We start from the raw sequence: 23,682 nt of genomic DNA, 5'->3' as shown, positions 1-23,682 counted from the left end.
CTTGCGCGTTAAGCGGCACACCGTAAGAATGAGATTTGTGTATGGAGAAGTAGAAAGGGAGAGAACGCGGATTGTCTATCTCGCTCGCTATTACACGGTAAGAATTCAATTTATGTATGGATTGCGAGTATCCGGGTTCCGAGGATTGAGTAGAGGCCAGTACCCAGCAATTGAACGTATATAGACTGTGTATGAATATGTATAGTGTCCGGGGTGTGAGAATACTTACGAAATGTTTTTGTGGTTCTGCAGCAGTGTGCGGAAGCGAGGCTCGACGTAGCTCCACGAGCCCATGTTCTTGTGCTCCTCCTGCGACCAGACCAGCTGCGCGTTCGGGTACTTGGCCACCTCCGCCTTGACCAGATCGTACGGGAACGGCGAGATCTGCTCCACTCTGTTAGGTAATTTCAGCCATTAGCAAGCAATAGTCGAAAAAGAAATTGTTTATCGGTTTATTAAAAAATCTGAACTATGCTGAGTAACGTGATGGATACGCGAATTCGAATTCTGTTCCCAATAAAGGGCATCGTAAACCTACCTGGCAATGGCGATGTCCTTCTCAAGCCCCTTCTCGCGGCGTTGCTTGATCAGGTCGTAGTATACGCGGCCCGTGCAGAACGCCAGCTTGCGGACGCCGCTGGGGTTCTCTGATGCTGGGCCCGCTTCGGGCAACAGACTGTTGAAAAAACAATTTTATTAGCTGGATAAGGCAAATAAATAAATGTTTGAAGCGACATTTATAAAAAGTTGACTAAAAGGATTTAGTTGGTATTATATTGATGGATGGATGGTGATTGGTCGGACTTCTCCGTACTTCGGAGGGCAAGTGAAATCGTCGATCCCGCCTAATGACATGTGAATAGGTTAGTTTCCAACTAGTCAAATCAGTTACTTTTTACTAAACAAAACACGAAATTACTATGGAATTTGAATGAAAAAGCACACTGTGACGTTGCACAATTAAACACTTTAATTCACTTCACACTTATTTAATATACTCACAAGAACCTCAATTAGAAACAAAAAAAAATCTTATAAGAAAACAAAATAAACAAGTCAATACCGCGTTCTAATTATGAACAGCGACATCTAGTGGTGAATCGGTGGAACTAAAATCCTTAAGCAAATAAATCAAAACAAACATACCGCCACCCAAGGACTACTAAAGTCCTTAACAAAGAAAGGTGAAATAGAATAGAAGTGTAAAATAACAAATGCATTACATATCGTCAGACAGAGGCAGAGGACATAGTTTAGCAATAGGTCTTTTGAAAATATTGTCTTTAAATTGTAAGGTAACAACTCGAGTTATGCCATCTGTCCCTGGATGCTTCTGAACAACTCGTCCCAAAAGCCATTTTCCAGGAGGTAGTCGATCGTCCTTGACCAAAACAACGGTACCAACATCAATGTCAGGTTGAAGGTTGTTCCACTTGTAACGATGCTGCAAAGTCGTAAGATATTCACGTTGCCATCGCTGCCACAGACATTGAACCATGCGTTGACATCAATCAAAGACGGTCCAGGAACACCTATCAAAGGTTCCCCTATAAGAAAATGTCCAGGAGTTAAGGGTGGATCATCCAAAGAAGAATTTACTAAGGTAAGTGGTCGGGAATTGACACAAGCTTCCACTTGAGTCAAAAGAGTAGATAACTCTTCATAGGTGAGATAAGTTTGTCCAATAACGCGCTTCAAATGACCCTTGATGCTCTTTACTCCAGACTCCCAAAGGCCACCAAAGTGCGGAGCACTGGGGGGAATGAAATTCCAATTGGTGAAATCGTTAGCCAAGAGTTCAGCAATCTCAGCAACAACTTGAGACTTCGAATCCCTAAAGGCAAGATCCAACTCGCGTGACGCGCCCACAAAGTTCGTACCGTGATCACTCCAAATATCTTGGCAGTGACCTCGGCGAGCGGTAAATCGCCTAAAAGCTGCGACAAAGGCAGCAGAAGTTAAATCCGTGACCAGCTCCAAATGAATGGCCTTTGTGACGGTACAAATGAATAAACAAATATACGCTTTACAAGTCTTTTTACATCGACCTGAATAAAGTTTCAGAGTAAAAGGCCCAGCAAAGTCTACACCACTTGTGAGAAAGGGACGACTAGGTTTGACTCGATGTTTTGGCAAATTTCCCATAAACGGAACAACTGGTGCAGCTCTTTGCTTGAAACAAGGAATACATTTTTTAGTCACAGACTTGATCAGACTTTTAGCTCTCACTATCCAGTATTTCTGCCGAACATAGTTAAGTGTAAGTTGGGGTCCTCCATGGAGAGTTTTCAAATGTGCTTCTAACACTATTAATTTGGAAAGGGCACAGTCGTGACTCAGAATGATAGGATGTTTCGTATCATTTGAAATCTCTGCATTTACAAGTCGACCACCAACACGAAGAACTTTATGGTCATCTAAGTACGGGTTAAGAGCAGAAACCTTACTGGTTTTTAATACACGTTTGTCTTGTGACAACATAGTAATTTCACTTTCAAAAGTGATTGATTGTGACATGCGAACACAAACCGTTAAGGCATTATTTATTTCGGCGCAAGTTAAATAGTTAGGCTTGTCTAAGCTTTTGTGAAGTCTTTTAGTCTTACAATTCTTTAAAAATCTCAAACAATATGCAGTCACACGAATCAGTTTTGATAAGCTGGAATATCTCTTCAGGTAACACCTCGCTTCGTCATCATTCATAAAATTTACATTTGTGTTGATCTTGTGTTTGGCTTCTAAATTAGTATCAGAGACTTCGGTTCGTGGATATACAATATCTTTGGGTTCGTGCAAAAAGGTTGGGCCAGTCCACCATAGTTGTGATTTCCCTAAATCAGTTGGATAAACTCCTCGGGAGGCGAGATCAGCAGGGTTGTCCGCTGAACTAACATGATGCCACTGATTACTGTTTGTGAGTGTTAGAACCTCCGAAGTACGATTGGCTACAAAAGTAGTCCACGTGTTAGGGGGTTTTCGCAACCAGGCCAAAACTATGGTCGAATCTGTCCAAGCATATACATTGTGATCATCAATTTTCAAAATCACTTTTAAATGATGAAGCATTTTAGCCAATAGAACTGCACCGCAGAGTTCGAGACGTGGAACGGACACTTGCTTAACTGGCGCTACTTTCGACTTAGCCAAGACTAAATGCACATTGACATCAACATCATTGTCCCAAACTCTGAGGTACACTACAGCAGCATAAGCAACACAAGAAGCATCACTGAACCCATGCAGCTCCACCTTCATTGTGGTATCAGAAACTCCAAGCCATCGTGGAAACTGAATGGTTTCAGCATGCAGGAAATTTTGTAAGTGAGTATTCCATTCAATTTCTAAATCCTCAGTCAACTTTTCATCCCACTCTAAGCCAGCCAACCACAATTTTTGCATAAAAATTTTAAGTATTATTATCGTAGGTGTCAGCCAACCCAGAGGGTCAAAGGTTTTAGCAATTGCAGATAATACATTTCGTTTGGTCAAACAATTGTTAGTGCACGTCAAATTAATGTTCAATTCAAAATTGTCTGTTTGTGAGTTCCATGTGATACCTAACGTTTTCACTGTATCCTTCACTTTGATATTCACTGCACTTTGAGACTCTTTATTATCATCGGGTATTTGACACAACACTGATTCACTATTGGATGCCCACTTGTGAAGGGGAAAACCGCCGCGAGCTAACACTTCCGTTAGCCCTTTTTGCAGGGACACAGCCTTCTCTTCAGTAGATGCTCCCGTCATCAGATCATCCATGTACACATCAGTCTTCAAAATTTCCGCTTCAACTGGATATTCGTCCTTTTCGTCTTCAGCAAGTTGATGAAGTGTACGTATGGCTAAGTACGGAGCGCATGACGTACCATAAGTAACGGTAAGTAGTTGATATTCTTCGATTGGCTGTGTAGGAGATTCTCGCCATAAGATTCTCTGAAAGTTGACATCATCTTTTGCAATTAGGATCTGCCGGTACATTTTCTGAATATCAGCGACCAGACAGAATTGGTGTTGCCTCCATCTTGTGACTAAATCTCTAATATCTTGCTGAAGTGGAGGTCCAACTAGAAGTTCATCATTTAATGAGTTTCCTTTTTCAGGTGCAGCACTTCCATCGAAGACAACTCTTAACTTCGTGCTTAGACTCGTCGGTCTAAGGACAGCATGGTGAGGTAAGTAGTAAGGTAAGTTTATTGTATCACTTTCATTTACAGGTGCTTTAATCATGTGATTTGCTGACTCGTATTGCTTCATAAATTGTATATATTCATCCTTAAATTGGGAATTGCGTATAAAACGTTTTTCCATTTGTTGTAGACGACTGACTGCAATAGATTTGGAGCAACCAAGATTAATAGGAGGAACATCTTTGAAAGGTAAGTGAAGCACGTAACGACCGTCCACGCGAGAGTGGGTTTTCTTAAAATGCTCTTCACATTGTATCTCCAAGTCTGTCAGAGGTTTTTTGTGGGGTAGATTCTCTTCAATCTCCCAGAACTGTCTCAGTAAATGATCTGCGTCAACTTTAGTGTGAGTGACAACCATATTGTGTTCTTGCGCAGCTTCAGTTTGTGTAACTCTGCCCGATATCAACCAACCAAGGCGAGAGTTGAGAGCAATGAGAGACTCGTGTTTGTGTAATCCTTCCAGAATTATGTTAGCATGCACGTCGGCACCCAACAGAACATCAATAGACCCTGGCTTGTGAAAGTTAGGATCAGCAAGATCCAGCTGCATAGTTGAAGGCCAGGTGTCTTGTGGAAATTCACGGGAAGGCAATAAAGAGGTGAGCTTCTTAAGTACATAAGCATCTACTTCCAATTGTGTATCACCATCTTTTGTAGAGTGGATTATTAATTTCACCATAGCTTTTGTGGTAACCACTGATGAATTTGAAACACCAGAGATTTTGCCATTAACAGGGGTGCGTTCAAGATTCAACAATTGTGAGGCAGCTTCAGTGATAAATGAACCCTGCGACCCTTGATCCACCAGAGCTCTGAGTATGTAAGTATCACCATTTCTTGATTCAACAGCAATTTCAGCAGTCGCTAAAATGACCTGACCATCCATGGTTTCAGCTTTATTTACACTGAGGTTGCAAGCAGAGGTTGACGGTGTGCTTTCTTGTTCTCGTTGTTCAGGTTCAGGATTATCAGAAGAGCTTGTCTTGTTAGGGTTGGTAAAATGCAGCAAAGTGTGATGCCGTCGACCACATTTTTTGCACGTCGTGCTTTGTCTGCATTGATTCACAGAATGACCCTTTACAAGGCAGTTAAAACAAATCCTGTTCTTCTTCACAAAATCTTGACGCTCATTGACGGTAAGTGAAGCAAAATCTTGACAGTGGCAAACATAATGATTCTTTGAGCAATAAGTGCAAGCAGTATCAAGTTCAGTAGCGAAGCTTTTGACCGTAGTAACTTTTTGTGAGAGGTGTGCTGGTTTAGTGAAGTCTTTTCGTTGTGGTTCTTTAGTTTGTGTTATATTAATCATCTCCATAGCTCTAAATCGTTTCTCAAGATAAGAAGTTAATTCGTCAAACTCCGGGATGTCTGTAGACTGTTCCAATGACTGTTCCCACAGCCTGTGAGATTCTATGTCTAACTTTGAGACAACAATGTGTACCACAATTGCATCCCAAGAGGATGTATCAATTTTCAGATTTTTCAGAGAATCGAGGCACTGGCTTGTTGTATCTAATAAATCTTTAATACCCTTTGGAGATTCCGAAGTCAGTTTCTTCTGGTTCAATAAACGATTCAGTATATTGTTAACGATTACTCTTTTGTTATTATACCTATCCCCCAATTTTTTCCAAGCATCATCGTAATTGGCTTCAGTAAGTGAATAGTTTCTGAGTAACAATTCCGCTTCTCCTGACAAGCTGGCCTTTAAGTAATGATGTTTTTCAATTTTTGATAATGTACTATCGTTGTGTATAAGAGAAACATATAAGTCTCTAAAACTCATCCACTGGTTGTAATCTCCCGAAAAGGTAGGTATCGGTATCGGTGGAAGCCTCGGTTTAGATTGTGAAAATCCAGAAACTTGATTTGTATTCGTAATTGAAGCTGGAGCTGGCGCTTGAACTTCCTGCTTTTGGTACTCATACATGTGATCTTTTATCCAGCTTTTAAGCTCCAAATAGGCATCCTCAGTAGTTTGATAATTTTCTTCCAAATTAATGTCATATGTTTCCAGCTCTTTCGTCGTAAGATTTGCCGTAACAAAATCATAACTTGATGTGTAGGCCATCCAATATTCGTTCGCTGTCTCCAGACGTGTCTCTAAATAACCCTTGGTAATCTTGGCTTTCGCACATTTCTTACTATTTATCATCAACTTTCCAATTTTGCTAGACTGATCAGCCAGTTTAGCCATATGTGTTTTCACGTCTTCTGTCATGGTGTACAGTGTTTATTACCACATAAGTAAGTGAAATACACAAGTTCAGTTTGTATCGTAATTGTACCACGTATACGCCTTGCATTAAACGTAATTGTTGACAAAGTAAATTCTTGAAGTCAATTTTTGTTTTTGAAAAATTACAAGTCCAAAAACACTGCCAGAAACTAAGTTAAAATGTTCACTAGTTGAAGTTAACACAAATTTACTAAGTCCAAGAAACGAATATTTTTCTAAGGTTTTATCACTTTTCACTAAATTTTTCTAAGTCTTTTTTGAGCACTCCAGAGACTATGTCCTAATATTGAAATTTTTCTAAGTTTTTACCACAGTCACTTTACACTTGCACTTTTACTTACAAATCCGGGAACGAAGGACCACTATGCACAATTAAACACTTTAATTCACTTCACACTTATTTAATATACTCACAAGAACCTCAATTAGAAACAAAAAAAAATCTTATAAGAAAACAAAATAAACAAGTCAATACCGCGTTCTAATTATGAACAGCGACATCTAGTGGTGAATCGGTGGAACTAAAATCCTTAAGCAAATAAATCAAAACAAACAGACGTCATAGAAAAACGTGATAAACTGTCGGACTTACTATTACGTTTTTCTTGATTAAAATTCATAAATAAGTTAAATAGAAAAAAGAAAGAGAATACACCTCTATAGGTGGGATGCTGTGTTAAGTTATGTGTTAAATAAATAAGTGCATACCGCTTGAAGGTGGTGCACTCGTTCATCTCGTCGAAAGAGGACTTGGCCTCGGGGTGACGGAGCAGCGACTTGGGCGTCATGATGATGAGCGGCTTGCGGAACGGCAGCGCGATCTGTCGCCGCAGGATGTGGAAGTACGACGCCGGCGTCGAGCAGTTGGCCACGATCCAGTTGCAGTCGTGCAGTTGGCGGACTGCAAGTGAAAGATTTTGTTAGGAAACGCAAATATTCTTCAGAAGCGACCCGCCCTGTGCGAAGCCGAGTGTATTTATGTGAGTTTGGAATCGATCATCATCTTCCGTTTTTCACAGGATCCGCTTACCTAACCTGAAGACTTGACACGTCCGGTTTTTGACAGAAGTGACTGCCTGTCTGACCTTCCAACCGGCGAAGGGAAACCCAGCCCAATACAGATTAGGTCACATACCTCCGAAAATGCATTACTCGGGAATGTGGGTTTGGGTCACGAAGTTTACCTTTACCGCTGAGCACGTCATACTCATTTATAATCCAAACAGTACAGCGGTTTTAGTTTGGAGTCGATAGCTTTAAAAATATATTTGCCATAGTCTATGCTTATCCCTGTGGGAAATAAGCGTGAGTTTATGTATGTATCTATTTTCCATATAAACTTACGTCCCCTATTTCACCCCTTTGTAAGGGCTGTTTAGAAATATAATTACATACATTTTAATTTCTTTAAATAATGAATAATTTCTAGTAATTTGGAAACCTCCCCCCTAACCTTTAACCTCTTGGGGGATGAACTTCCAAAAATCCCGTCTTAGTGATTGATTTTTAGATGAATTGCTTCAATGCAGCCTTTTCAGGCCCCCTGTACATACATGCTCCACATATTCCTTTATTGTTGTCCCTATAGACATACGCTACATCGAACAGAGTTTTTATTACCTTCGTAGTCAGGGCTCTCAGGAGGCATGTAGTCGGGATCGTCAGCACTCATTTGAAGGAAACGCTCCAAGCGAGCTGAGGAGTGCTCAGGGCCCTTAGAAAAAAAATACACCATAAAAAAACATGATTTATTTATTTATTTAGATAGGTATACCAACAGTACACATATTGTAAAGTTATAAAATACAAGTCTTAAATTAGTTTTTGTATATGTGCTCCAATTACAGGTACACACAACATTCGTAATTACAACAACAAACTTATATATCTATTAAAGACTTTGCTAGGATTTTGAAATGACCGAAAGACGAAGACATTGTACCATTCGCAGCAAGCATGGTATGTCATGTGCTTATAATCAGTGTTGATCCTCGCTACAAGCGCTTTACTTCCCTGTACTGACAGCACGGACGTGTGTGTAACAAATTACATTACGCCTCGTAACACCAGTCAGTACCCACCTTTAGATATTAGCTAACAACATAATGAGTGTCTATTTTCTTTGACGAGTAAAGAAAGCTTTTATCCAGAGGGATTTTGTCGTGGTTTCTAGGATTTATGCCCGCCCACTGCAATAGGCTCGCTCACTATTACGTAGGACTGCATAGCATAGCTGGCGAGGAGTGAGTGTATTACTTTACACATCTGCCTACCCTATCGGGGATACAGGCTGGTTGTGTTGTTATGTCCATATAGATATTAACGCCATTTTACTTTACATACTTTGTAACATCCCATACAATTTTCTGGTTTTGAAAGTTAGCAAAAAGTAGTCGCACTACCACTAGTTGGAAACTACCCATTATTAGCAATGTGTCAGGGTTATTATTGAGCCGCCATTCGCCCTTAACTTGTCTCATGTAACGACTACGTACTTACACAAACCCTGACACCAGAAGAACCCTGACACATGATAGAAGATTGTCAATCAAATCAAATCAATTTATTTACGAGTTTTTTTTTTCAATGTAGACTTACCATGCCCTCCATGCCATGGGGCTGCAGCAACACGATGCCGGACTGGCGCACCCACTTGGCCTGCCCGCTGGAGATGAACTGGTCGATGATGCACTGCGCCACGTTGTTGAAGTCGCCGAACTGCGCCTCCCATAGCACCAGGGCGTTCGGGTTGGTTACCGAGTAGCCCACTTCGAAGCCAAGCACGCCTGAGGAGATATGTACAATTTTAGTCTTCTTGATGGGTTGGTGAGTCTCGTTGATGGTATCCACATTGGTGCAAATATTATTGGGCGCTAAACGCCTCTGACGAAAGACAACGTATTTACTTCAGAAAATAGAAGAATCGTCCGACAGGTCTTTCGTTCTTTTTCTAGTAATTATGCCAATGCTGACAGTGACCACCATGATGTCACAAACCCACTGTTAAGCAAAATCATAAGTTACATTTGACACTTTTTAAACTTTTAAGCGAATATTTATTTCATAAGACCCCGCAATGGCCGCCTTTGATCTCGCTTGCATGTTAATCAGATTCCATTTTTCACACCTAAATATAAATCAAAATTAAATATGTAATTACCATATTCAGAAAGCGAGCTGTTGCACACGGTGTACGGAGCCTGGTCGGGGTAGAGGTGCGCAAGAGCACAGTACGTCGCCTTGTCCACCTTCTGATGGTGAAGTACGTGATGCCTGGAATAAGGAGAGAATATTTTAATCGTTTGATCTCCTGGTCAGTGACAAAAAAAAGTGTGTCATGATTGAGGTGACGAGATAATCATTTTTGTTTGACGTCAGTTCCTTTCCATGCAGTTCTTGTTACCCGCGACTTCGTTCGCGTAAACCGCTACAAAGTTTCATACAAACTTTGCCACCCGCTTTTACCCCTTTAGTAGTTGAATTTCGCAAAATCCGTCTTAGAAAGCACCTACGTCCTAAAAGGAAACCCCGTGCAAAATTTCAGACTCCTACACTTGTAGTTTCTGAGAGTTCGCGATGAATGAATCAAGTGACCTCACTTTTATAACATAGATAGTAGATGTTGGAATGCCCGCGTTACTTCTAGTTCGCAAAATTTCGAAAACAATCATTTTCGAACGATGCGTACGTTCAAAAACAGATGGTGCATTGTTGGATAAAGTTGTTATCTAGTCTATACCACAGACCTGTGCGAGAAGGTGCCACGCTCGACGTCCTCTCCGGACAAGCGGACGTGGATGCCTTCCTTCAGGAGGGAACCAAACGCCATCGCCTCGGCCAAGGCCCAGTCCACGGTGCGGTTCTCGACCATCTCCATACGCGCCTTCAGGATACGAAGCAGACCCTTGTGGATCTCGAACTCAGCTGCGTTAGGAGGGGGAGAGGAGAAACGCTTGCCGATGTGGACTAGAGTCTCTTCCACTACGCCAGTTGGGGACATCTGGTGACAATTAAGGGGGGTGTTATTCGTTTTTAATCAGAATAGAGCATTCGGAATACCAGAACGAACAAAAATAACGAAAAACTCTGGATTGCAGTGTAGTTACACACGTGTCCAGACATTGATTTCAGAATTTTTCGATCTTTTTAACCAAGAATCGTTTATTGCTGTCGGTGACCTTTTGATTAGGCTCCCGATTCGAGGTTCCTGGGACTGATTCCCGGTAGCGACATAACAAAAATCACAGTGTCGGACAATGCCATTGTGTAATTAATTTAAAAAATGATACCAACCTTAAGCGGGTCCTTGCCCTCGAAGAATCCGGACCAGGGCGAGTCGAGCCAGTCCTTGTACTTGATGTGGGTCTCCTGTTTGGCCTGGTTGTAGGCCTCCTCGCAGATTTTGTCGTACTTGTCTCGCACGTCCTTTACTTCCTCGGCCGTCACTGCGCCCTCCGCGATCAGCTGATCGGCGTATTTCTCCAACACTGTTGATCAAATTGTTTATGGTATTAGATACATGCAAGGTTATAGAAAGGCACGTAACTACGGAAATAACAGTGTACTCACCAGGCTTAGTGTTGCGGATCTTCTGGTACATGAGCGGCTGCGTAAACATGGGCTCATCCACCTCGTTGTGTCCGTTGCGGCGGTAGCTGACGATGTCGATGACCACGTCCTTGTGGAAGGTGGCGCGCCACTCCGCCGCCACGTTGCACACGTGCATCACCGCTTCGGGGTTATCGCCGTTGACGTGGAAGATCGGGGCGTTCACGACGCGGGCCACGTCTGCGGAAGATAATTATAATTATAATAATTCATATAGTTCAAAGAACAAAAGCTCACACACTGTACATTACAGACGCTTATGTTAGCTCTTTTTAGGCTTTGGCGAACGCCATCGGTAGGCGATTTACCGTGGAAGTGCTGATGAATCACGCCCTTCAGCCAAAAAATAAAATAAGAAAGAACTAAAGAATCTCTCCCCCTTACTCCTTAGTGGCTTACGGCCATTAAAAACTAAAGTAAGGCCCAGAGGAAGTGAGTTCGGCGCCCAATACTACTGAGACGCTACTTAGAGTCACAGTTCTATACGTAGTATTATATTATTCTTTATTCTATGACACACCCACTCATACTAGAAGTATATCCTTACCAGTACAGTAAGCAGAGGAACGCGAGTGCCTAGGATCGGTGGTGAACCCGATCTGGTTGTTGACGACGATGTGGATGGTGCCGTGCGTGGTGTAAGCAGGCAGGTCCGACAAGTGCATGGTCTCGAACACCACGCCCTGCCCGGCGAACGCCGCGTCACCGTGAAGGAGGATTGACATGACCTGGAAACAAATTGGTAATTAATAATAATTTATTATCAAATCAAATTCTTTATTCAGGCAACTAGGCCCACACATTGCTTTTCTTTACATTAAATAAAATATAATAAAAATAAAATAAATTAACATAAAATGGTTAGTAACTCGAACTGTCACCAATGTTAAAATTTTCATTGCAAGAAAGGTGATGAGCTGGCATATATATTATAAGTACAGGGTTAGGCTTCGGATATCCGAAAACTCGGCTTATATTAACACTTACGCTTAGGTACAATCAAAGAGCAAAAGTTCAGTCACTGAGCCCAGCGAATTATTTGTAAACAGTAGTGAAATTCTGACCTATTAGTTGTCATAATTATAAAATATATGTTTTTATAGGTGTTTTTGATCTATTACAGAAACGACATGCAACTGCTGCAAGAAACTGATTGGACTTTTGCAGCTTATCGTACCTTACCTAACTGGCTTAGCAAGTATAAGATTACAGATCAACCATTAGCTGAGAATACAGATTAGAATGTTTATTTTTTCAAAGGATACAAAATCCACAAAACCAATTGCTCGGTTTGTCTGTGGGTAGTGGAGATTTTCGGGACTTCGTAACGTCTCTTAACACTAATCTCTGGAAGACTGGAACCTTCTGCCGAAATTGGCCAAGTAAATAAAATTTTCGCTCTTCTTGAGTGTAAGTTGTGGAGTCGAAGACCGACTTTACCAACCCAGGTAGCAGTGTTGTGTTGATGTTATGCTCATTATTTCTACCCATCTCTATCTCACCTTCTTGCCCTCGTTGTCACCGCGGTAGAACTGCTCGGCGCGTGTCTTGCCCTGCACGACGGGGTCCACGGCCTCCAAGTGAGAGGGGTTGGCGCACACCGCCAGCCGGATGTTCTTGTTGGTCACGCGGTTCAGACGCTCGATGTATGTGCCCAAGTGGTATTTGACGTCGCCGGAACCCTGGAACCAAAAACGCGAGATGTTAGGCTTATGCCCTAGTCCATTTAATTTTATGAACTACATTCACAAGCACAAATATATATTTATTTTTCAATGTGATTCCTTCGATGATTTCTCTGACAACCTTTTGTTTGGTATTTATGATTAATTATATGAAATGGGGGCCTTAAGGGCTAGTCCGACAGTTTCTACAGTAATAAAACCGTTGTGTTTACAAAGATGCAGAAAACATGAAAGAGAAATAAACGAACAATTTAAAATTAAAAATCAACCGAAACTTACATCATCTTCGGCTTCGAGACCTGCGAACTGAGTGAACAGTTGGTGCAGGGGTTTACGGCACACGTTAGCCAGAACGTTCAGGCGTCCTGAGAAAAAAAAATCATAATCTTGAGCTATAGTCATTATTATTATTCCTTTAAAAAAATAAAATGATTGAAGATTTGAGCCATCATATCGCGCTCAGTAGTAATCGTACACATACTTCTATTGTGTCACAGAAGTTTAAATTCCATTTCCATAAACCCTGGGTTCCCACCAAAACGGAGAGGAGAAGAGGTGTGCGGAACGAACAAATCCCAGCGTGCTAGAGCGCAGAAGTCAAGACACTCTTATCGCGATTGGTCGATTCTAGACATCCGCTCCGCTTTAGTGGAAATGGAGAAACACCCTATGAAGGCAATGTACTCGTATGATATTCACCTCTATGGGGCATGCCCATGATGATGGACTCGACGCCAAGCTTGGTGGAGACGTCGATGACTTGCTTCATGGCCGGGATCAGAATCTCGCAGCCCTCCAGACCGAAACGCTTCTCAGAAGACCATTTCTTGGCCAGGAAGTTTTCGAAACTGTAATACGACACACATCCTAAGAATCTCAATAAACTGAACATTTTACATTTTTTAACCAATCATGATTAATTATCATTAAATGTAATGCCAAGAAAACTTCTATCATTCACACAAAATTGAGAAAATAACACGCTGGTTGAATGAATAGACCCTTCGCTACTAGAGAATCTTTCTTTCGTGAGAATTTTGCTTAAGGTTTTGCATCCTTACCCGGCGGATCTGGTGAGTCGAGCGAGGATGAGCCGCTTCTGCTCGTTGCTCATCTTGGTGACATTGGGCGGCTCCATACGCTGTCTGATCCAGTTGCATTGCTCCAGCGAGTTGATGAACATGAACTCTATGCCGATGTTGTTGCAGTACGCTTGCTCCAGACGGTTCAGGATTTCCCTGGGCAAATGTCACTTTGGTTACAAATTGTATGCAACAAATTGGTGGAATTACAACTGCTTTCATAGTAAAGCAATCATACTTCTTAAAGTTCGTTCCAATATTTCATAAAATAAATAAATATGTTACAATTAATATGTTTACCTTCTGGTAGGTAGCCGGTAAACAGATATAAGTATATCCTTATGAGAACTTAAAACAAAAATTACCTGAGAGGCAATGCCTTTTCCTTTTCACCGATAAATGTCGTTGAGGGTAATTTGAAAACCCTGTCCATATCAGCTTCATCTAAAACGAGAAGTGCTCATAAGAGAAGGAATATCCAAACATTGTCCAAGCGGAAGATACTCACCATTACTTTCGTTGAGAAATGTTTTAAAGCAGCATAGAATAACAAATTACAAATAGTAATATGCCTCGTTCACAATAGGCCCCTTTTTAATCGGTTTGCATTAATTAGTTTATTAGGTCCAGTTTGCATCATTTGTATGTGATTTTAATCGTATAACGAGACCTTGTACCTACATAAACCGTGGCCCCAAGTGTGAACGAGGCATAACAGCGAAGATTTCACTTGCTAAGAGAGAAGCACATTTAAAAGCAGATTGAAGTACTAACATCATATCCCTTTACTAGTATCTTTAACATAACCATGAGACTTAGCTCAATTTATACCCATTCGAATTCAAATACCAATCACGATATACGAACAACCCACATCAACCCTTAACTTATATATAAAACCGTAAATGATGATGAGTTTATGAGCAAGATGTATTTATTCCCCATAACATTCATGTATAAAATGCACCAAGTAGGTAAGTATGTACAATAATGATAATGTATATGAGCATATCGATATTTACCCTATTCATTCATATATTTCTTCCGATTCAAGAATGTGTTTACAAGTGAATGTTGCCAAAAATATTGTAAATAGACCCATCTAGATCAATTTGTTCCGAATATAGATTTTGTATCTAGCCACATTAAATATATTTCTATAAAACTCTTATTAACACAAATAAGTATGTATTTACAACAATACGCTTACAGTAAACAACGTTGTAGAACATCCTGGTATCAACAATCACAGACGTGTTATAAATAGAAAAACTTGCGTGGTAGATTGTACGTGTAAAGTTCGGGCAATATGAAATTGCGCCTGGGACATTGGCCACTTTCCAATATAACACACGGAACGCCACGTGACTTTACGAGAATACTTTTTTAAAACAAAAAAGAATTTTGACTTATAATACAATGTCCAGAATGTTTTGGTACCTCGTCAAAGCAATTTTGTACTAATAATTAATTATGTACTATCTCTGTTAAAGAAATAAATATTTTATAATTTATTTATTATTTTTATAATTTGGAAAAATATTTTAGTAAATACAATAAAGTTCAATTTTGGATAATTGGACTGTTTATATCATACTTGCGTAACTATTACCATAATTAATTTTATACATTTCACCCATGATATTAAATTATTTATGTTTAATGATTTAGTATAAATGTTTGATGCACATGATTTATAATATGTATAAAAATCACTCAATAGATTTGGATTCGTAATTGAATCCATAATATACATGAATAAATATAGACAAAACCCCATGCACATCGTTCTATAGACAGGAGAGAACGCAACAGAAATCATAAGTGCAATATAATATGAGAGTATATACAAATATACGAGCATTGCCAAGATTTACATTACCAGCAAAGTGAGATTCTGTGCATCAATCTCATGCATTTTCAAAAGGAGTACAAAATATGAAATTGTTTTTAAACCTGTTCGGTGCTGATGTACAGAATCGCTTTTTACATAGAGCCCTTTAAGTTCAAATTAAACATGAATATTTGTAAATATAAAAATGCCTGTGAATTATTTTAAATATGACAGTAAATAAAAATAATATTAAATTTTTTTTTTCAGTCAGTTTTCTGATTTAAAATGAGTCGAATAAAATATTAAACAAAGATTTCTTTTGGTGAAAATCATACCGTATCTTTTGGTATTGTGTAATTTGAACTTTTACAGATTCCTCTTTTTCATGCATTTCATGTCTACAGCAAGGAAAGAGATGAGTGAATGGCGTGCGAGCCGAGGACCGAGTGCGTTACATTCACATGTTTCTGTAGTTATGGCGACCAGTCGTCTAAAGAAAACAAATAAAAAAATAACCAGCAAATTAAAAACAATGTGCTGTTATTTGCTGCCATTGACATTTGACATTATTGAAATAAATTTCAAAGACAAAATACCTGTTCATCGATTAAGCTAACAATAAGAAACTTATAGAAGGTTCTGGTAATTTCCAGAATATTCTCGAATGTGGACGACCCAAAATCAGCAAGAGAAGTAAAGAAATGAATAGTGTTTGAGCAGCGAGTACTAGGCCGCCATAACTACACAGGAGCTAGACGAGCGGCCAGGGTGCTGTATTCAGGTCTCCTTACCAAACCTGTAGCTGTTGTGTATCACCTCCCGAGGGTTTTTACCGCTTAATTCGGAGTTTGCTATCTCCAACGGGTCGAGATTCGCTATATGATGTCCTCGGATCTGTTTTTTAGTTTACAACACCGGTTTAGTGTGAAATCGCTGCATTCGTTGTTACTTAGAAAAGTAATATTAAGAAGCATAAAGTAATAAAACAATACGGTTATCAAAAACATTATTTAAAAATAATATTGTTGCATTATGGATGATGTGTAAAACTGAAAAAAAATATAGTTTTTATATCTTAATATAACAGAAGTTTCGTTATTAATGGGCGCATACGGACGAGGCAATAAATTAGCTGCAGTTTCCCCTTTTAGGATACTCTTGATTTTAAGAAAGCACCGATGAATTAGAAGCATTAGCTCACCTGGAAATGCGTCAATAGCATTTAAATATCTCTTCCTGGGCGGTTAAAATGGCCACGTCGAAGCAATTCATCTAAGAAAGCAGTATTGCTATTTGACATTTGTTTGCATTGCGCACTTACATTTACATGCGCAAATGTCAAATTGCAATATTGCTTTCTTAGATGAATTGCATCGATGTGGCCATTTTAACCCCCCTGATATTGTAATATAGACCTCATAGACAGCTCGGTGAGACGTAGGAAAGTACCTTTGACTACCACAATTGGGAATTGGGAGTCGTAAGCTTATGTTATAGCGTATAATATTAAATATCAGCATTTATTATTCAAAACCTTCCCACCCTCCCAACTACGTCACTGCACATCCCAAGGCCGAAATCCATATACGCCCTCAATAAATATTACATTAAAAAGCATAATATACAAATACAAACATATTATTATTATGACAAATTCTCTCTGGAACGTTAATTACAACTATTCATACCTACATATTGTAAAAGATTTTACTTTTTCCCAGCGTGGTGTTTTGAGAATAAGACACAATACTTCCTTGGATATCAATATATTGACCAATATTCACTTAACACAATATCTGCCACAGAACAACTGCAACTAATTCTAACCGGCAAACAGTTTTATTCCATCCCCACCATTCTACCGCTGTCGTCGGCGAATGGAAGGGAACGGCCAATGGCGAGCGACGAATGACGAATGATCAACAGACATACTTTTAAATAATTCACAATATTTAATAATTTAGTTATGACGTACAAATAACATAACAAAATACACAATTAATTTTAAAATATACAATAAATGCTAACATTCGCCCATCCTGACCATTGTAATCGCGTCCTCGCGGTAACACATTAAGAACACACTAATTTTATTTTATTGTTACACAGTTTATATCATTCAATATTTATTTATTTTACCCACTGTCACTTTATCACTTAACTCATACATGTACTTTATATTCTTTTCTTTACACTTTTCCTTTACTTTACTTATTATTATTATACAATGCAACCCATATTAACCATGTTAACCATATTAACCATACTAGCCATACTAACTATACTAACCATACTAGCCATACTAACCATACTATCCATACTAACCATACTAGCCATACTATCCATACTAACCATACTAACCATACTAACCATACTAGCCATACTAACCATACTGACCATACTATCCATACTAGCCATACTAACCATACTATCCATACTAGCCATACTAGCCATACTAACCATACTAGCCATACTGACCATACTAACCATAATTCAATACATCATATTAATGTGTTCTTGCATAATTAAATAATACCAATACTTTATATTCAATATAATCATCGTAACATTCGTAATCCAACAATAATTATATATTTTTAACAAAATAAACAATTTTGCTCTCATTAAATGAATTAAAGTTCCTTTTTATTATTATCTTTTAACAACTTTTCCTTTTAAATTCAACATTAAATATATGTGTAATTTATACAACATAGTATATTTTTTTCTAGGTTTTATTGTTCAGTATTCAGTACCCATATTTGATCGATCATCCATATTATCGCTAGACGTGGACTCTGACCCCGACTCGGAATCAGACTGAGACTCTAGCGCTCGAAAAGTGAGCCACGGGTGAATTTTGTCCACTGAATATACCCCTTTATAACTAGCTTTGCCTTTTCGACGAGTAACTGGTGTATCTTCGACTTCATACCTGTCGTTAGGCAGAACCTTCACAATCCTATAAGGTCCAAAACACTTGGGTACTAGTTTTTTACTTCCCTTATGAGCAACATCCCTCTCTACTCTAACTAACTGTCCTATTTCAAATTGTCGTGGAGGACAACGTTTCCTATCAAAACGTTTCTTTTGATTTTCTTGGGACCTACTAACATTTTCCACGGCCTCAAACCTTATCTGCTCTAGTTCCGTACTATCATCATCGTCTACACTTACAGACAGCTTTATTTCACTTTCAGAAACCCCCGTGAGCCTAAGACCAAACAACAACTCTGCAGGCGTTTTTCCCGTAGATTTATTAATTGTATTGTTGAGACCCCACTGCACTTCTACTAGAGCCTCATCCCATAATTTCTCGTCCTTCCCGTGTGTCATTGTCGTTAAGGCGTCAAGCACAGTACGGTTGTACCGCTCTACTTGACCGTTTGCCCGTGGTGTGGCCACGGAATTTAACACATGTGTGACACTTTTCCCTGATAAGAATTCTTTAAAATTAGAACTAGTGAACGCACTCCCTCTATCTGTAATAACTCTATTTGGTACGCCAAAAAGTGCAAAATATTCCCTGAATGCATTTATCGTTGAGCTACTTTTAGTATTTTTAACGGCTTTTAGAACAATGAATTTCGTGAAAGCATCTATTATGGCCAATATGTATTTATTTTTCTTCTTACTGTCATTAAATGGACCCAAATGGTCAGCGTGTAAGGTGTGAAATGGCCTTGGGACTTTCTCTATGGGATGTAAAAATCCAGACCTTTTACCACTCGGTGCCTTACCATGAGCGCATTCTATACACGACTGACAGTATTTTTTAATAAACTTGTTCATTTTTGGGAACCAATAGTCAGCCTTTACCTTATCAAGGGTCTTCTCGTAAGAGAAATGACCAATTTGATCATGACACGCCCGTAAAATTTGCCACCTCACTCCCCGCGGAACTAACCATCTGTGTCCCTCATTAGTTATTCTGTATATTAAACCCCGCTTCAAGCAATAGTTTTCTTTTACTTGTACTACCTTATCAGATTCCTTATCTTCCAAAATCCTTTTTATCCTTTGAGACTCATCATCCGCCATTTGAACAGTCGTGAGCCAGTCTGTCGTAATGTGCATAACGAGAGAATCATCCAACTTGTCGTCAATGAGTCCATTGCCATTGACGGGATTGCGACTAAGCGCATCGACATGATTCATGGCTGTTCCAGGTTTGTACAACATATTAAAATCAAATTCTTGTATAAGACTCCACCAGCGGGCAACACGTGGTATCATGTCTCTTTTTGTTAGAGTCGCTCGTAACGAGTTGCAGTCGGTTATTATAGTGAATTTAATTCCGATCAAATAGGATCTAAATTTGATGAGAGAGCTAACCACTGCCAATGTCTCTAACTCATAGGACGAAAAGTGTTGCTCGTCTGGTGACGTCTGCCTACTGTAATAGGCTACTGGCCTCATACTGTCATCTGCCTGCTTTTGCATTAAAATGCCACCTACTCCGGACTTGCTAGCATCTGTATGCAGCTCAGTAATTGCTTTCGGATCATAAAGGGCCAAAATGGGACGCGAAACGAGGTTTTTCTTAAGTTCCCGAAAAGCTTGTTCTTGCTCCGCACCCCAAGTCCACTGCGTATTTTTTTTCAATAACCTAGATAACGGCCTAGCTATATGTGCAAAACTCCTAATAAATCGTCTGAAAAAACTCGCTAAGCCTAAAAATTGGCGAACGTTATGAACATTTTGTGGTGAAGGAAATCTCTCGACTGCATCTATTTTGTTTTGTCCCGGTCTGATACCGCGACCCGATACTTCGAACCCTAAGAAATCTATTTCATCAAAGAAAAACTTGCATTTTGATAATTTCAAAGTTAAACCTGCCGTTTTTATCCTCTTTAACACTTCATTCAACTTTTGTAAACCTTCCTCAAATGTAGTTGATGGCAAAAGGACGTCATCCATGTACACCACCACGGAGTTAAAGCGCAATGTATCCAATACTTTATTTATTGTACGTTGGAAAACTGCGGGGGCATTTGTCAACCCGAAAGGCATCCTATTGAACTCAAATTGTCCATCGGGTGTGACGAACGCTGTCTTTGCTTTTGCATCCTCTTCCAATTCGATTTGGTAATACCCGGACGCTAAATCCAGAGTAGTGTACAAGTTATGACCTGATAGCCTATCCATTTGATCCTCTATTCTTGGTAACGGGTAATGTTGCTTTACAGTTTTTCTATTAAGAGCCCTGTAATCAATACAGAGCCGCTGCTCACCTGTCTTTTTGCGCACAAGGATTATGGGGCTCGCAAAAGGTGAACAAGACTCTCTTACAATTCCATATTGCAACAATTCCCCCACCATTTTACGCACTTCTTCGCGTTCTGAGTGAGACAAACGGTATGGTCTATATACCACAGGTTGTGAATCACTTAAGTCTATGTTCATTTTCTCAACATTAGTCCGCCCGAGTTCTTTTAAATTTGTAGCAAAACAAACCCTATATTGGTTTATTGTGTCCAACAATTTAAGTTTTTGGTCCTTTGTTATATTACCGCCTACGTTCAAATCCGCGAGCGAAAAACTTTGCATGTCCCCTTCAAATGAATCGATCTTATTAATAACCGGTATATCAACAGTAAATATTTTTATTTTCTGAGCCCTAGCCAATAAACTATCTTTATGAAACGCTACCTCTTCATCTCCTATATTATCTACTAGCAAAACCCCCTTTCCATTTTCTAGCATAAAAATCCCTTCCTCTAAACTATACTCTTTGGGTTTGGTTCTAAAACATCCGTTCAAAAGTATTGGTCCAGTATACTCAGTAGTAGAGTACACGAGTACACAATCACAACCTGGCTTGATTGAGCAGTTCTCCGTGACAAACAGTTTAATATGACTTTCGTTTTCAGAACACTCCGTTATGGTTAGCGTATCGTCGGTTTTCATAATATTCACATTAGGTAATTCTGTGAATGTTTGTCCTATCAAAATTGGGTATTTCAAATAAACATCAGGCACGACTTGAATATTAACTGAAGCTTTTACACCTTGAATTTCAAGCTCAACTATCGCGCACCCTAAAGATTGGACAACTGCCCCACCAAAACCAGCCATAGCTGTGCACTTGCTGTTATCCCAGTTACCTATTATTTGTCTTGCATCAGATTCTCTTATCAATGAACAATCACTTCCTAAATCAATAAAACAACATCTATCATGACCATTAATTTTGACAGACTGTACATACTTATTCTCATGATTACCCCCCGTTTTAGATATTTTTAAGACCGTTTTAGCCTGTTCTGCTACTTTACGATAACAGTCGGCAGTTTCGTGCCCCACAAGAGAGCAATTGGAACATCTCTTTACTGCTTTAGTGCACTTAGCAATGGTATGGCCTTCCTCTTTGCAATTGTAACACCTAACAGGACCTCTACTCGTACTAGCGTTTTGAGTATTCGTCGGCTTATCCCTATTCGAACTAAACTTTTTAGGTACGAATTTGCTCTGTTCCGGTTTTCGACTCTTTATATTACGAAGGTACGCTAACAACTTGTCAGGCTCACTGAACTGAGCAGCTTCGGCACCTAGTCTTACAGCCCTGTCTTCGATTCCAAAAATAATACAGTCTACAGCCCTTTTCCCGTGTATTTCGCACCGATTAAGTAACGCGGTTTTTTCATAAAAATAGTCTTCGAGTGAATCCCCAAACCTAGCCTTCTCTCCTAACATGTCACTTAACATCTGGCCGTAATTTTCATCAGCAGGAAATGCAGATCTTAATTTGTTCTGCCACTCGGGCCACGAGAAGTTCACCGTAGTTAATCCCTCATACCAACGTTTTGCATTTCCCACTAATTTAGATAAGGCAAAGATCACGACCTGCTTATCAGTCCAATTATACATACTAGAAATCTCATCCACTTTTGATATCCACGTATTTATGTTTTGGTTTTTGGATGATGGATCAAATTCTGGCACAACATTAATATTTCCATACCGTTCCCTTGTATTATTATTATTGCTATTACAAATTTTCTCAAAAAATGACAACATTACATCATTAGAAGTGTTCTTACTCCTAGTATCCCTTCTCTTGTCACTCTCTGAACTGCTAGACCTGGTATAGTTATGCTTCGAAGAGCGCCTATGTACTCTTGAACTGCGAGACCTACTACGGCTTGCTCTTGGCGTTTTTGTCGGGCTACGTCTAGACCTGCGGCGGCGGTAATAAGAACGAGACTTACTTCTGCTCTGCCTACCCACGCTGCTACCGCCGTCAGGACTGCAAGCTTCCGCCCTGCAACGCTTCGGATGCCCCTCCCGGCGATCAGCACTGCTTCTCCTTTTCCGCTGCCGACCGGAACTAGCTCTGCTACTGCGACGGTAATCGCAGTTTCTCTCCCGACCACGACTCCTCCGCTCACAGCCATGCGGCGGCGAGGGCGTCGTTAATCGATGCCGGTAGAGCCTGCCTTCTGCCTCATCATCAGGCAATGGAGGGCTGAAAATATACGAAGACGGACATCACTGCTCATTATAATGTATTTTATTGCTGTACAGAACTTGCTATTATATGTGCAAAGAATACAGCAATCTATATTTGAACTAGCACTAAGTACACAAAACTATTAGCGTAGTGCTATCAATACCGAAGAGTAGCCTCGGTCAAATTATAACACCACATAAAAATATAAGCGTAGCGCCATTGTTATCGAAGAGTTGCCTCGATCAAACAATAACGCCACATAAAAGTAGAAGCAAGCCTTGTGCTATCATTACCGAAGAGTAGCCTCGGCCAAACAATAGCACCACATTCAAAATATAGAAGCAGCAATATTGCTACCGAAGAGTTGCCCCGGCCAAACAATAAAACTACGTAAAAGTAGAAGCATACATAGTGCTAATACTACCGAGGAGTAGCCCCGGCCAAATAGTAACACTACATAAATGTACCATTATTACTACCGAGGAGTAGCCTCGGTCAAATTAATAATCACACCACGTGTACATAAAAGAAAATATATACTTTTCTTATGTTCTAATAAACAACAGTATAACAGGCACGGCACAATAATGT

General features: G+C 39.8%; 1 protein-coding gene across 6 annotated transcripts in view; it reads right to left on the bottom strand.

Moving 5' to 3' along the window:
* LOC126366825 (2-oxoglutarate dehydrogenase complex component E1) overlaps window positions 1–23,682 on the bottom strand; it is a 54,395-nt gene that overhangs the window by 6,000 nt on the left and 24,713 nt on the right. For 4 of the 6 annotated variants that reach the window (XM_050010118.1, XM_050010117.1, XM_050010119.1 and 1 more), the window contains exons 7-21: window positions 14,170–14,248; window positions 13,784–13,960; window positions 13,422–13,570; window positions 13,002–13,087; window positions 12,540–12,719; window positions 11,585–11,765; window positions 10,999–11,217; window positions 10,723–10,916; window positions 10,176–10,429; window positions 9,590–9,702; window positions 9,028–9,215; window positions 8,050–8,143; window positions 7,138–7,330; window positions 539–676; window positions 230–394 (exon numbers count right to left, since the gene is read on the bottom strand). In XM_050010118.1, the coding sequence (XP_049866075.1) occupies window positions 230–394; window positions 539–676; window positions 7,138–7,330; window positions 8,050–8,143; window positions 9,028–9,215; window positions 9,590–9,702; window positions 10,176–10,429; window positions 10,723–10,916; window positions 10,999–11,217; window positions 11,585–11,765; window positions 12,540–12,719; window positions 13,002–13,087; window positions 13,422–13,570; window positions 13,784–13,960; window positions 14,170–14,248 (2,410 nt within the window). Of the gene's footprint in view, window positions 1–229; window positions 395–538; window positions 677–7,137; window positions 7,331–8,049; window positions 8,144–9,027; window positions 9,216–9,589; window positions 9,703–10,175; window positions 10,430–10,722; window positions 10,917–10,998; window positions 11,218–11,584; window positions 11,766–12,539; window positions 12,720–13,001; window positions 13,088–13,421; window positions 13,571–13,783; window positions 13,961–14,169; window positions 14,249–16,429; window positions 16,533–23,682 lie in introns of all 6 variants that reach the window. The other 2 variants (XM_050010120.1, XM_050010122.1) reach the window with 1 other exon arrangement.

This window comes from Pectinophora gossypiella, chromosome 5, assembly GCF_024362695.1.
Source record: "Pectinophora gossypiella chromosome 5, ilPecGoss1.1, whole genome shotgun sequence".
NCBI classification, from domain to species: Eukaryota; Metazoa; Arthropoda; class Insecta; order Lepidoptera; family Gelechiidae; genus Pectinophora; species Pectinophora gossypiella.
This window is presented reverse-complemented; position numbering and strand designations above follow the sequence as displayed.